The sequence below is a fragment of the Lepidochelys olivacea genome (genome assembly GCF_965140295.1).
Source record: "Lepidochelys olivacea isolate rLepOli2 genome assembly, chromosome: 1".
NCBI classification, from domain to species: domain Eukaryota; kingdom Metazoa; phylum Chordata; order Testudines; family Cheloniidae; genus Lepidochelys; species Lepidochelys olivacea.
Genome location: NC_140411.1, coordinates 270,971,248 through 270,984,665, shown reverse-complemented (window position 1 = coordinate 270,984,665; position 13,418 = coordinate 270,971,248). Strand labels below are relative to the sequence as shown.

The 13,418-nt window shown below is 46.6% G+C and overlaps 1 protein-coding gene across 1 annotated transcript in view; it reads right to left on the bottom strand.

Annotated features, from left to right (window-relative positions):
* TMCC3 (transmembrane and coiled-coil domain family 3) overlaps nt 1-580 on the bottom strand; it is a 229,053-nt gene extending 228,473 nt beyond the window's left edge. The window contains exon 1 of the mRNA XM_084617065.1: nt 403-580. Within this exon, the coding sequence (XP_084473191.1) occupies nt 403-414 (12 nt within the window). The 5' untranslated portion in view covers nt 415-580. The remainder of the gene's footprint in view (nt 1-402) is intronic.
* Between the last annotated feature and the right edge of the window lie 12,838 nt (nt 581-13,418).

The following is a 13,418-nucleotide window of genomic DNA, read 5'->3' as shown; positions in this document are numbered from 1 at the left end:
GCGCGGAGCCGCTCCCGCGCCAGCTCCTCCCTCCCCGGGGCCCGGAGACCCATCCCCCGCCACACACACCCCCTGACCCAGGCTGCCTGCAGCCGGTGCGGAGCGCGCCTTCCCGGGGAAACTCGGCGTGCAAAGGAGGGCTCGGCCCCAAAGGACCCCCGTGAGCACGTTTCGGGGGGGCAGAGCGCCCAGATCTCCCGCAGCTAACTCCCCCCCCCCCCAGCATCAAGACCCCTGAGTCGCGTCATCCTGATCCGAGCAGAAGCTGCCTGTTGGGCTCCCTTTTCGTTGGCTGCCGGTGCCCGGTCCGTCAGACACCCCCGCAGGCGGGCAGCCGTGGGGCCGGGGATCTCCCTACCCTGCAGCGATCCCAGCCCGCTGAGCGGGGCAGGGCACTCCTACCTTCCGCAGCATGCCGGGCAGCCTGGGCCGAGCTCCTCGCACCGGCGATGTGCTCCCCTGCCCTCTCACTCCCTGGCGCGGCAGCGGCACATTTCTTGCAGGGGGATCTTGCGAGCGCACATTGAATCCCCAGGCACCGGAGTCTCTAGGGGCGCTCCCGAAGCCCGCTCCGCTCGCACATGCGTGTGGCACCCCCGTGTAGGTGCCCAAGCAAGCAGGGCGCCGTTATGTGCAATCAACACCGACTCGCAGCTCTAGGACCCTGGGCTAGCCTGACACTACAGCAGCGAGCGAGCAGCCGAGAGGGAGCCGAGCCGCGCCGCGCCGCGCAGCCGCCGGGCTCCTCCAAGCACCGGGCCGGGGGGACCCAGGGACGCAGAGCTGCAGGTCCGCGTTTTTGCTCCGCAGATCGCCAGCCCCGTGCGGAGACGCCGCCTGTTCTCCCGCAGCAGGGGTGGCCCCGGTGGTGAAGCCGGGAGGCGGCTGCAGCTCAGCCGCTTACGGGAAGCTGAGGATCTAGCGGGAAGGAGGCTGCAGGGTCCCTCTCCTTGCAGGGGCAGTGCTCAGTTCCCCTCTCGCCCAGATCACACCCAAAACCCTCTGCAGTCAGCCCCCAGAGACCTGCCTCTGGCCACGCCCGGCAGGGGTCAGCTTGGATTTGGAAGGAGAGAACAGCTGGTGCCTTAGGGGCTATTGGGGCCGGTAGAACAGCTGGAGCAATAGGGGAGAAGGCGGTGGAGTGAGGACTAGCTGGACAGCCTGGGGCCTAGGGAGGAGAAGAACTAGGGTCAAGAATGGGTTAGGTAAGAAGAAAGCCAGCTAGGGGAAGGGTCAAAGTGGACGGATGGGAGCTGCCTGCTTGTGCTTCCTCTTGTAAAGTGCTGCTGGCAGCAGGCCCAGGGGTGTGGGGCTTCATCTCTTATTTCATACAGGGCCCTAAAAATCCTAGGGCCAGCCCTGCTGGAAAGAATATGGGACCAGATCATGGAACCATAGGGTTAAAAAGGACTGCAATAGTCTAACCCACTGCCAAAATACAGCTCAATGAGGCCCTGATTTACACAAGCTGAGGATTTGGCCTAAAGAGTTTTACCTGTTCCAGCAGAATGTTTAGGCCCTGTACCTAGCCCAGAGCAGAGGAGTAGTCCCTCTGAAGGCAACTTCTGAGGCTTAAAGCCAGGCACCTGCTTAAGTACCTGCTTGAGTCGAGACCATAGAAACTAAACCTGTGCACTCCGTTGCCCAGCCTGTCCCTGCTGACAAGAAGCACCGAAAGGTTTTCACATTTCACCATCAGCTAGAAACAAATCACTTTTATTATGTATGCAGTTATGTGGAGTCTGGAAGGAATATCCCCCCAGATCAGAGTGGCAGTGGCCTTTCTCTATGGCATAGGGTGCAGGTCACTTGTCAAGGTTATCAGGATATAGCTCACTTAATGAATTCCCTGCCATTGCAGGAGCCTCAGGCACTGGTGCAGCTCAGTTCCTCCTATTCTCTGCTTCTGGCACATAATACTCTAGTCTCCTGGGGGCTGTAATGCTTTGGCCTAATTTCAAGCATTGGGTGGTGGTGGCCTGTGATATACAGGAGGTCAGACTAAATGATCTGTCAGTCCTGTTGACCTTAAACTCTACATTTCTGTAACAGTTTAATAACAAAACAAATGGCACCTAATACAACTTCAATATATTTCAGTGAACAGTTCACATCTTTTACTATTAATAATGCTTTTGTCTAAGTTAAAAGTGCTCATGTTAAAATAGTAATTAATCTGGAAGTTTAGAAAGATATTCAGCCTTGATTAAAAAATAAATTCAAATGATAATTAAAGGTTGTGGCTCTTGCCCTCCAGTGTATGGCCGTGAATCATTGCTTATTTTATCTAATCAGCGCTTACCCATCATGCGCATACAAATGCCCAGTTACTGATGGTGGAGGGTAAAAGTAACAAATTGTGTCAGTGCATTGGAAGGGCAGAAGCAAGCATTTTAGACTGCTGTCACACATTGTAACAATGCATTGTATCATCACAGTCACGCACACTGCATGATGCGTGTGTCATCCTGTAATATAGTAAGCTATAAAGTTTCCCATGTGTAGGAAGGAAGAAAAATGTTTTGTAGTTTAAGTAATATAAAGATTGAATTAGTTTAAAAATAAAAATATATGTTTTTGTAGCTCATGTAAAGTGCAGGTCTGTTAGCAATCCTGGAAAGGCCAGGAAAGAATATGGCTTAATTAAAAAAACTGGATTTGAAAGGTAACTGATAAGATAGAAGAGCAGCCCCAATTATCAAGGATGGTTAATTAGAAAGGAGGAATGTGCATCGGACAGGTTGAAAGAGTAGTGACCCCAATTCTGTTTTGTAGCTAAAGTTATCAATTGGCAATTACTCCAGCTGTTTGTTACAAGGTATAAAAGGGTAAGTGCTTGAAGGGTTCATTTCTAATACCTACCTGATCAAGTTGGAGCTGACCAACCTGGGGCTAAGCATGCCTGGGTTTAGCCCTTTCATGAGTATCTTGATCAAATACTTATGAATGCCTGTAACTGTTTAGATGTAGTAATCACTTATTATTTAGCCTTTTAGACATGTTTAGAGAAATTGTATAAATACCATTCAGCCTCCGGATTTAATAAAGGAATTTATGGTTAAATTAGTGTCTGGCAGTATCCTCCATAATAATTTCAACACCATGTATTACAGCAGAATTTCACTAATTCACATGAATACACAGGAGACCTGTTGCAATCTAATTAATTCTGCAAATTTGCGGTCTAGCAAAACACACAACAAAAGTCAGGGCAAGTCATCACGAAATGCATTTTATTCATTTATTTGACAAGAGCAGTTTTGTTTAAGTGACTGATGATACCAGTGAACTAGTAAGCGCTCTGTGATGTATTTTGTATAGCAAATGAAGTCTTCACAGTAGGAAACATTACAGGACTCAGCTATTAAATTTTTGCTGAAAAGAGGGAAGAGACCATTATTTTTTGAGTGAGGATAAGTTTTGTGTACTGAGCCAGACTCTGATATTCATGCTGAATGAAACTTTACTGCACAATATAAATATTAAATAAGGGTCATCTTTCATTTTCTCAGATTAACAAAACTCTTTCTAAACATCATGATTAATTAGATTAGTCAGTCTACTTTAAGGCTCATTTTTCATAACTGTAATTGAAGAGGTCTAATACAGTGATTCCCAAACTTGTTCCACCGCTTGTGCAGGGAAAGCCCCTGGCGAGCCGGGCCGGTTTGTTTACCTGCCGTGTCTGCAGGTTCGGCCGATCGCGGCTCCCAGCGGCCGCAGTTCGCGGCTCCAGGTCAATGCGGTGGCCAGTACATCTGTCCAGGCTCCCATTGGCCTGGAGCAGCGAACCGTGGCCACTGGGAGCCGCAATCGGCCGAAACTGCGGATGCGGCAGGTAAACAAACCGGCCCGGCGTGCCAGGGGCTTTCCCTGCACAAGCGGCGAAACAAATTTGGGAACCACTGGTCTAATAGATTATCACAGACTACTATATAATACTGTAACACAGACACCATGTTTAGGTGATAGATGGTCAGTCAAATCCTCTGAGCTTCTCTTCTCATGCTGACCCAGACTTGTCTCATTACATCTTAGGGTAATACTATTTTGCTCTCCTTGGATCTGGTCAAGACTGGCCTCTGAGGTGTTTGCTTCTTGGCTCCTCTGCATTATCAGATGCTGATCACTGGCTCCTCAGGAATCATCTGCTGCAACCTATCAGTTTATGTATTAATCCTCTTTGGTTCAGGACACTTTTCCTCCCATCTGAGATGTTTGATTGCTTTCTGTAAACTATTAAAGTAAAAGACTCCATGCTTTTGTCAAGATCTCACTGTGTTAAAGATATAAGTGGTATTTTCAAGTGCACTGAAGTGGACTTTGGAGCACAAGTCCCAGTGAAATTCAATGGGATTGTGCTCCAAAGTCGCTTAGGTGCTTTCAAAAATGCCACCTGTTATGGTTCATATGATCATTCACTGACCCGTGGTCAGCAGTAGCCTTGTTGGACTACATGTTCACCTCTCCCTGAATATGCTGACATTACTGGTTCTGACATGAGTTCTCACACACGCTTTCCCTTCTGCTGCACATTCTGTCACTTAGGGGCTTGCCTCCCTTTTACAGATGGTTTTCCAGATAGGGCTAATTCAATTAACACTTTTGTAAAAGGATGGAACAGAATAATTAGGAGGAATGAAAACAGCTGCAGTGGCTGTGGGTCACAGACCTTTGGGCATCTGTTGTTTCTACAGAAATGATCATTAAAACACAGGTGCCTTCTCTATTGTGCCCTTAGCCTCGCTTGAGTTCTAAAGAGTATTTAAAAAAAGAAAAGAAAAAGACTACGAACTAAGCACTTACTCCCTACTTCAGGAACAGGGGTGGATGACGGTAGAATGTGGGCTTCATGGGTGGAGAGGGCCCAAAGTGAAAGGTGGCAAGCAACAACACAGCTCTTTGTTGGTTGGCCAGAGCCAAGCTTTGATTAGCTGAGATGCCTCATCTGGGGCAGATCCTCAGCTAATGGAAATTGTCATAGTTCCATTGTGTGGAGTAATGACAGTTTTCGCCAGCTGAGACTCTCTCCCCTGGTCTTTACCTGTGACACTCTGTATCTCAAAGTAGCACCCTGGAACCCCCATATTCACTACCACAGAGAGCAGGGTGAAATGCACAGCTTGTTCTGAGTGAGATTTCCACTTCATACACTGGTGTAGAGATTTTAAGTGAGACTTTAAGTGTGGTGGCTCAGAACAGTCAAATTGAAGGTTACAAGTTTATTTTCTGTTTGCTTATTTCAGGAAAGGGAGGTAGAACAGAAAAGGCAGAAAGATGGGCAAGAGTGATGCAGTTGCAAAGTTAGAGCTGTACAGACTGCAGGTGGCAGAAACAGAGAAAGAACATCAGCAAATCTTGGAGCTAAAGCTGCTGGAGATTGAGGCTCACCTGTGAGACTTAAAGGAGAAAGAAGCCAAGACTGTCAGAGAAGCAGCGGCACATCAGCATGCCCTAGAACTGAAAACCAAGGAGCCTGAGGAAAGAGAGAGAGGACAAAACACACCAAATGGACTTACTAGAAAAGCAGAACCAATGCGTGTGATTCTGAAGACAAAAATATCCCCACTGTGGTTCCAAAGTTAACTAGTAAAGCTCTGAATATATTAAATAAAACTCTAGTTCAGGATGCTTTAGCTTACTCTACATTCAAAGAAACAGTTTTAAACCAATTTCAGATTACCCCTGAAACATATAGGGTGAAATTTAGGCATCTTAAGAGAAATGCTGGTATGACTAATGGGGAATATGTAAACAGGATGAAAGATCTGATGGGAAAATGGGGGGGGGGGGAAGGGGTTGCAAGCTTTGAAGAAATGTTTGACCTTGTTGCTCAGGAGCATTTCCTAAGCATGTGTAAAGATGACATGAAACAGTGTCTGTGGGACAAAAAGATGAAAACTGTGGATGAGATGGCATCTCTAGCTGATTACTTTGAGCAAACTGAGGCAGCCGTTGAGAGTAAACCACAGAAAGAGGGGTTTAAATCTTGTAGGAAGCAGGGGCCCTGTTTCACCTGTGGGGAAAAAGGAGGGTCACTGGGAGGCTGGGCACTCACCTCCCCAAAACCATTCCTCTAATCCCCAATCTCCTGTGAAAAGAATAAATGGACACAAATCTGTCATCAGGAATCATAACATTCAAAAACCAGTGGGAGAACACTTCAATCTCCCTGGTCACTCAATAACAGACCTGAAAGTGGCAATTCTTTAACAAAAAAACTTCAAAAACAGACTCCAATGTGAAACAGCAGAATTGGAACTAATTTGCAAACTGGACACCATCAGATTAGTCCTGAATAAAGACTGGGAATGGGTGGGTCATTACAAAACCTGAACCTAATTTCCCCCTACTGTTACTCGCACCATCTTGTCAACTGTCTGAAATGGGCCATTCTCATTACCACTTCAAAAGTTATTTTTCCTCCCTTGGTATCTTGCTGTCAATTGAATTGTCTTGTTAGACTGGCTTCACACTTGGTAAGGCAAATCAATCTTTTCATGTATTTATACCCGCTCCTGTATTTTCCACTCCATGCACCTGATGAAGTAGGTTCTAGCCCACAAAAGCTTATACACAAGTAAATTTGTTAGTCTCTAAGGTGCCACAAGGCCTCCTCGTTATTTTTGTAATTCTACTGATCACCTGAAGAATAAATCCCCTGTGCTGGGAGGAAGCAGGCAACTAATAGTGCATGTTAATTCTGCTGTCCTCAACTCAGAAACCTAACAGGTGCCTGGCACTTATCATACTGGTTTTGTGGGATTTGCCTCTGCAGAACGAGACATAGAGCACACAAAGGTTGTCAAGATTAATGGCAAGGAATAATTAGGATGGGAAGACACAGGTGCAAAAATTTCTGTGGTTAAGCAGAATGTAATTCAGGAAGGTGACATATTACCAGGATAAAGGGCAGAGTTTTTGTTAGTATGAGGTGTCAGGATTCTTGTGCCTTTGGCCAAAATGCACATAATATACTTTCTAACCCATCAGTTTCTAACAGTGGGCGTGGTGGACCATATTCCTGTTGACATGCTTATTGAAAATGATTTTTTCCATGTGGCTCAGGCTTTTAAGGTGTTTGCCCATAGCAAGAAGGAATATTATGCTGGGACCCCTGAGGAAAAGTGTAAAGACTCAGGAACTGCTGAAGAAAAGGGAGAAAGACTCTTTGATTCCTCTGCAGTAGAGGGAAGCAGCATGCTTCCAGGTGTGGAGGAGATTGAGACCAGCAACTGCACTACAGCTGAAGGCAACATGTCTTCAGGAAGGAGGTAGGGTGCCTTATCACTAAGAAAACTGTCTAGGTTGTTAGCTGCTACCACATTGCAGCTGAACAAGGCATAGATCCCACTTTAGAGAGCATAGAGAGATGTGTCTTAAAGGGGGGCCCAGAGAAGGAAACTGGGGAAGGACTAGTGGGAGCACATGGATGTTTCCTCACTGGTCACTTGGGAGAGGAAGCCCAGGACAGAGTGGCTGATTCAGTGCCTGTGCATTCAGGCATGCAGCCTAGAACACTGGTACAGACAGGGCACTGTGTAACTGACCTCCCGAGGGGGATCAGTCATACAGCTGAGTCTTTGGGGATAGAGAATAGAGTGACAGAGGGTACTCCATTCCAGGTCCCAGTTCTCCAGGACACACTGGTCCTGACATGCTTGTGAAAAGTAACTGTCTCTTTAAGTCAAGATGCAGCTCCCATGCCTGTGATAGCCAAGGAGTTGGTTGAGTCCAGGAAATTTCCAGGTGGTGGTTGTTTGTGAGAATTCAGATGAAGGGAGGGGGTCTTCCCCCTGGCTGGTAAGACACAAAGTAGCTGAGGCAGAGCTGCTGGGAAAAGGTACATCTGACCAAAGAGTAGAAACTCTTTACCCAGCGAGCACAGATCACAACCCTCTAGGAAAAAGGGATGGGGAAGGTACTAGTACTGGGAATGGTGATCAGGGGAGAGGATTTTTTTGCATGTACATAGCCCAGGGTTTTGGGAGACAGCTCCACAGAGGGCAAGCCCATATGCAGAATCCCCTTACATCCTTACAGCACCAGACCCTGGAGTGCCAAAGCCCCAACGATATGATTGGATTGAGGACACATACTAAAGGGGACACTGAAAGGAAAGAAAAATGAGTAAATGAACACATGCTAAGGTTCAGGAAGGAGCTGGAAGACACAATGGGTATTGAACAAACCAGATTGTCTAAACAGAAGGCGTGGTATGATAAAAATATTTGGAAACATCTACCTATGATGAAGGATTTGGTGTTACTGATAAATCTCATGATAAAAATTTAATGCTAACGGTAAACTTTACGACAAAGAATTTGGTACTGATGTTAAATCCTCTGAAAAGGTGCAATGTACACAATTTTTGGGAAAAGATTTTGGACACGCTAGGAGTAGTAAATAAGAACACACCCTGTGTTAAGAAGCCTTGAGCAGGGGTCTCAAACTCAATTTACTTTAGGACCAGTGTCAGTCCTCAAATCCTCCCAGCGGGCCAATAATGTCACTGAAGATGGTGTTCGGAAAAGAAAACATTTATATTGTATTTTTTATTTCAAATTTCTTAGAAATAATAAAACTGTCATACAACTTCTTCACCTCCCAGAGAGTTTTTAGTGTTGGCCAGCCACCTGGCAAAGCTTCAGTTCTGTCAGTTTGTGGATGTTTGACTGAGCAGTTGAAATCTTCAGGATTGCACAAAGGTGGGCATCAGATAGTTGTGGTCAGTAGTTTGACTTGTATTCATTGTGGGGAAAAAAGTGATACTACCTCCATGGTTGACTCTGCACAGCAACTGGTGATGATATCTCAGTCTCTCTTCCCCAGCCAATGGGAGCTGTGGGGGAGGGGCCTCTGTAGTTGAGATTGCCAGCAGTGTGTCTGTCTGCATCTCTCCTACACAGGCCGCAGTAGGGAGGTTCTCGGGCCAGGACTTTGAGACCCCTGCCTTAGGGTAATGCTTCTTCTCAACTAATAACTGTAAACAGGCTTGAAGCTTGGCACAGTAGAGAAACTGTAATAAACCTGGTCTGCTGGGCGGAAGGGGAAACTGATGCGCACCACCTCGTGGCATTGATGGCTAAATACCAAGATAACTTACACTCTAGAAACCATTAATATCTGCATTTAGTTAAAATGAGTTGGAAAAGCAGAAGGGTTAACAATGCTGCACTGATACAAAAAGATGCTTCTTAGCAACCCAGAGAAGGCACACTTGCTAACTTTTGAGATCATCAAACTGATCTACAAAGTGTTAAGAGGCGCACAGAACTTCGCAGGAGTACATGTGGCTAACGCTACAATGTTTAGCAACACTTGGGAGTCGTATGGTTAAAACCTAAAGAGGACCCTGAGCACGCTGCCTCTGCATTAGTCAATGACTAACGCGTTTGCTGTAAACTAAGGAGGTGTGTATGTGTGTGTGAGTGACACTCTGTACCTCAGAGTAACCCATATTCACCACTGTCATAATTGATACTTCTGTACAAAATATGCATTGTGAGGTATAATTTTAAAAGTCTTGATCTGCTGAACATTAATATCCTGTTGGATTGTATGCACTATCATTGTGTGTGAAGTTGTGAAGTATTGCTGTGTATGTTACTGAAATATGTTGTGAGGTTGGAAACGCCCACAACCAGCCTTTCAGTTACAACAAAGGAGCAGCCATCACTGAGCCATTAACAACTGTCTGGCCATCAACACACAATCCACTATGCAAGAGGCTTCTTGGAGAAGGCGCACACACGCCCCGGGGGCGGACTAAGCCACATCACAGCAAGGATCTTTCTAGCAACTGGAAGAAAGTATGAGAGAGAGAAAGAGTGACAATCATTTGGCCTCTCCTCACTCACCCCTCCCCTGCCCCCCATCTCAACACCTGGAAAAACATCTGCAAGAAAAAAACTTTGAACTGGGGAAGTTTGGTCTGAGGCTGGAAAGTGGTCCAGTCTGTGTACTGAGGAACCGTACCTGCTTGTACCATCTATTAGGGTGAGACACCACTTGATTAAAATCTTGTTAAGTTAGAATTTAGGCTGTGTTTCTATTTTTATTAGGTAACCAACTCTGATCTATATGCCTGCTACTTATAATCACTTAAAATCTATCTTTCTGTAGTTAATAAATCTGTTTTATATTTTATTAAACCAGTGTGTTTTGGTTGAAGTGCTTGAGGGAATCTCAGCTCAGGTTACAAAGGCTAGTGCATGTCCACTTTCCTATGAAGAAGTGGCCAACAGTACCAAGCTTACACTGGCCAGGCTTCTGACCAGGGCAAGATTGTACAGTTCTGGGTTGCAAGACTGGAGAGCTGGGGGAAATTGGCTGAAGCCTCCCTATTGATGGCTCATGAGTGGCTGGGAGATTAATTCAGTTGGGTGTGTCCCTGCCTATGGATGGCTGTGTAAACAGAGTGGCCATCAGAGGCTTGTAGCTTGACATCACAGTGTGAGAGGCTGCCCAGCTCCACAAGCCTTTCAAGTACAATATAAGCACAATGAAAACACTTGAAACTCGTCCTCTTCCTGCAAGTGTCATAGAAAAATGTTGCTATGGGAACAAAACCCTCTGTCCACCCGATCAGATCAACCCAGAATTAAACAAAGATGACAATATCACTAATATCTAGACTTCATAGATACCAAAGAGAAAACAACCAGATTGACAACAGAATGGTGGAAAACAACAAATACCCTCTCACTGGAAAAATAAAAGGTCTTTGTCAGATCATCCTTGTTTCTATAGCACTATAAATTTACACAGTGTTTTAGAAAATAATTAAGGTGACATGTTTCCTTCCTTGAAGTTACAATCTAACAGGGAAAAATCAAAGCAGGGCAACAGATTCGAGAGAACTGGGGAAGAAATCCAAGCAGCAAAGGGATGTGATGGTTCAGAGAGGGTGAACCCTACCAGTACCAGGTGAACCATAACCATCACCTTCCTTAAGAGTGCTACGTTTTTAAAGTCTTTACTTTGAGGATATTGTCCTAAAATTTTGTGGGTGAGCGGGGGTCATCCCTGCTTGTTTACTGAGAGAGAGACACTCAGTCTGACTTATTTTTCACATATGTTTTTAAAATACCCGTTTAAGGGTTTATATTTTTTTTTAAAAAACCAACATACTGCAAACTCCATTTAAGCTTCTTGTTGGGGATCCCCTGTGCCTCCTTCTCAGCTCAGGCAATACTAGAAAGTTTTGCCAGTTTAACTATACCACTACCAGCATTATTTGACCAGCAAAACCCTCCTAATGTAGACATTATAAAAAAAGTGCTGTTACCAAAATAGCTATGCTGGAATCCATACTCAGGGCCCCTTAAAACTCTGCTCAGCCAAAGTGGGCCCAAGGAAATGGGGTAGGGACCTTGTTCTGGCTCTCTGCACTAGGTGAATTTCAGCTCCTGTGGGAGGGCTTTCAAACATTCACCTGTCTAGTCTAGGTGACCTATTTAAACATATTATACTAAAGGAAAAACAAAGTCCCACTTTCCACCTATTTGCCATGCTGTACATTGCATGCATGATGAAGTTATCTATAACCATCTTACCTGGACTTCAGTATCCACAAAAGGACCTAGATACCCAATGCAACGCAAGCCCAAGTCACTTGCCCTGGGCTCTGCCACGTGGGGTTTTTTGCAAAGTAAATGGACCCTAAATTTCTGCCAAGCAAGCATGCACCCAGGTGCCTCAGCCAAGAGCCTGGGGGCTTAATCTCATGCCTGTGCCCCAGAGGGATCCTCAAGCTAGGCATTCTCCTGCCTACGTAGTTGGCATGCTCACAGCATGCTTAAATCCACATTAAACCAGCTGGAGCCAGAGGAGGAGGTACCACCCACACTGCTGTTATAACTTTTCACTCAGTGGTTAGAGCACTCACCCAGAACTTGGGGGACTCAGGGTTAATCCCTCCTCCGCCTGATGTGAAGAAAGCCATTGAACTTGGGTCCCTCACCTCCCAGGACCTTCTCTCTGTTAGACTGTAAACTCTTAACACGTAGTCTTCCTTGTTTTGTAAAACACTGTGTAGATTTACTGCATTATAGAAACAAGTGATCTTGACAATGACCTTTTTTTTTTTTCCAGTGAGAGGGTTATTTGTGTGTTCCAATATTCTGATATGAATCTGGTTGTTTTCTCTTTTGTATTGACTGCTTGGGTGAAGTGTAGCTATTGTCATCTTTTTAAAAATCCTGGGTTGATCTGCGTGGTGGAGAGAGAGTTATGGGCTATTCTGAAGCAAGGCTCTCTCTCCCCCTCCTGCTGAAGCTGTTCCACTATGTATAAATAACTGCTCATTGGAGCAGGGGGACAGGAACTTGTATATCCTAACCCCTGAGCTATAGAGTCATTCTCACTCTCTCTGGCCCAATGACTATTTAAGACCCTCGGCATGCACTCTCTGTACGAGATGGGCTGAGAGCAAAAGCCGCACTCGGTCTATATCTTAGAACCACAGCCTGCAACACCCTTAGGACTTGTCTACACATGGAGTAATTCAGGAACAGCTATTACTGAAAAAAGAAAAGGAGTACTTGTGGCACCTTCGAGACTAACCAATTTATTTGAGCATGAGCTTTCGTGAGCAACAGCTGAGTACTACTGAGTAACTGCATGTGTGGACACTCTAAGTAAGGAATAACAGTGCCTGATTCCTGTTTAAATCGATTTAATTACAGCAGTGCAACTTTCCTAATACAGACACAAGCTTAGCTTGTTAGCTTGCAGCTTAGCTTGTTAGATCCTCAAGGCCGTGACCCTTGTCTTGTTCTGTGTCAGGGGTGGGCAAATTTTTTGGCTCAAGGGCCACATCTGGGTGGGGAAATTGCTTGCAGGGCCATGAATGTAGGGCTGGGGCAGGGGGTTGGGGTGCAGGATGGAGTGCAGGGTGTGAGAGGGGTTGCAGTGTATAGGAAGGGGCTCAGGGCAAGGGGTTGGGCAGAGGAGGGCTGCGGGGTGCAGAGTGCGGGAGGGGGCTCAGGGTAGGGGGTTGGGGAGGGGTGCAGGAGGGGTGTGGGGTGTGGCAAGGGACTCAGGGCAGGGGGGTGGGGTGCAGGAAGGGTGCAGGGTGCGGCAGGGGTTGGGGTGCAGGCAGGGGGCTCAGGGCAGGGAGTTGGGGTGAGGGCTCCCGCCTGGCGCCACTTACCTGGAGTGGCTCTGGGGTGGCAGTGGTGCACGCCAGGGCAGGCTCCCTGCCTGCCCAGGCCCTGGCCCCGGCCGCAGACTCACGCTGCTCCAGGAAGTGGCCAGTACAATGTCCCTGCAGCCCCCTGGGGGTGGGGGGTACAGAGAGTTCCATGCACCTGTGGGTACCTCCCCCAAAGCTCCCATTGGCCGCGGTTCCCTGTTCCTGGCCAATGGGAACTTCAGGGGAAGTACCCACAGGCAGGTGCAGTGCACGGAGCCCT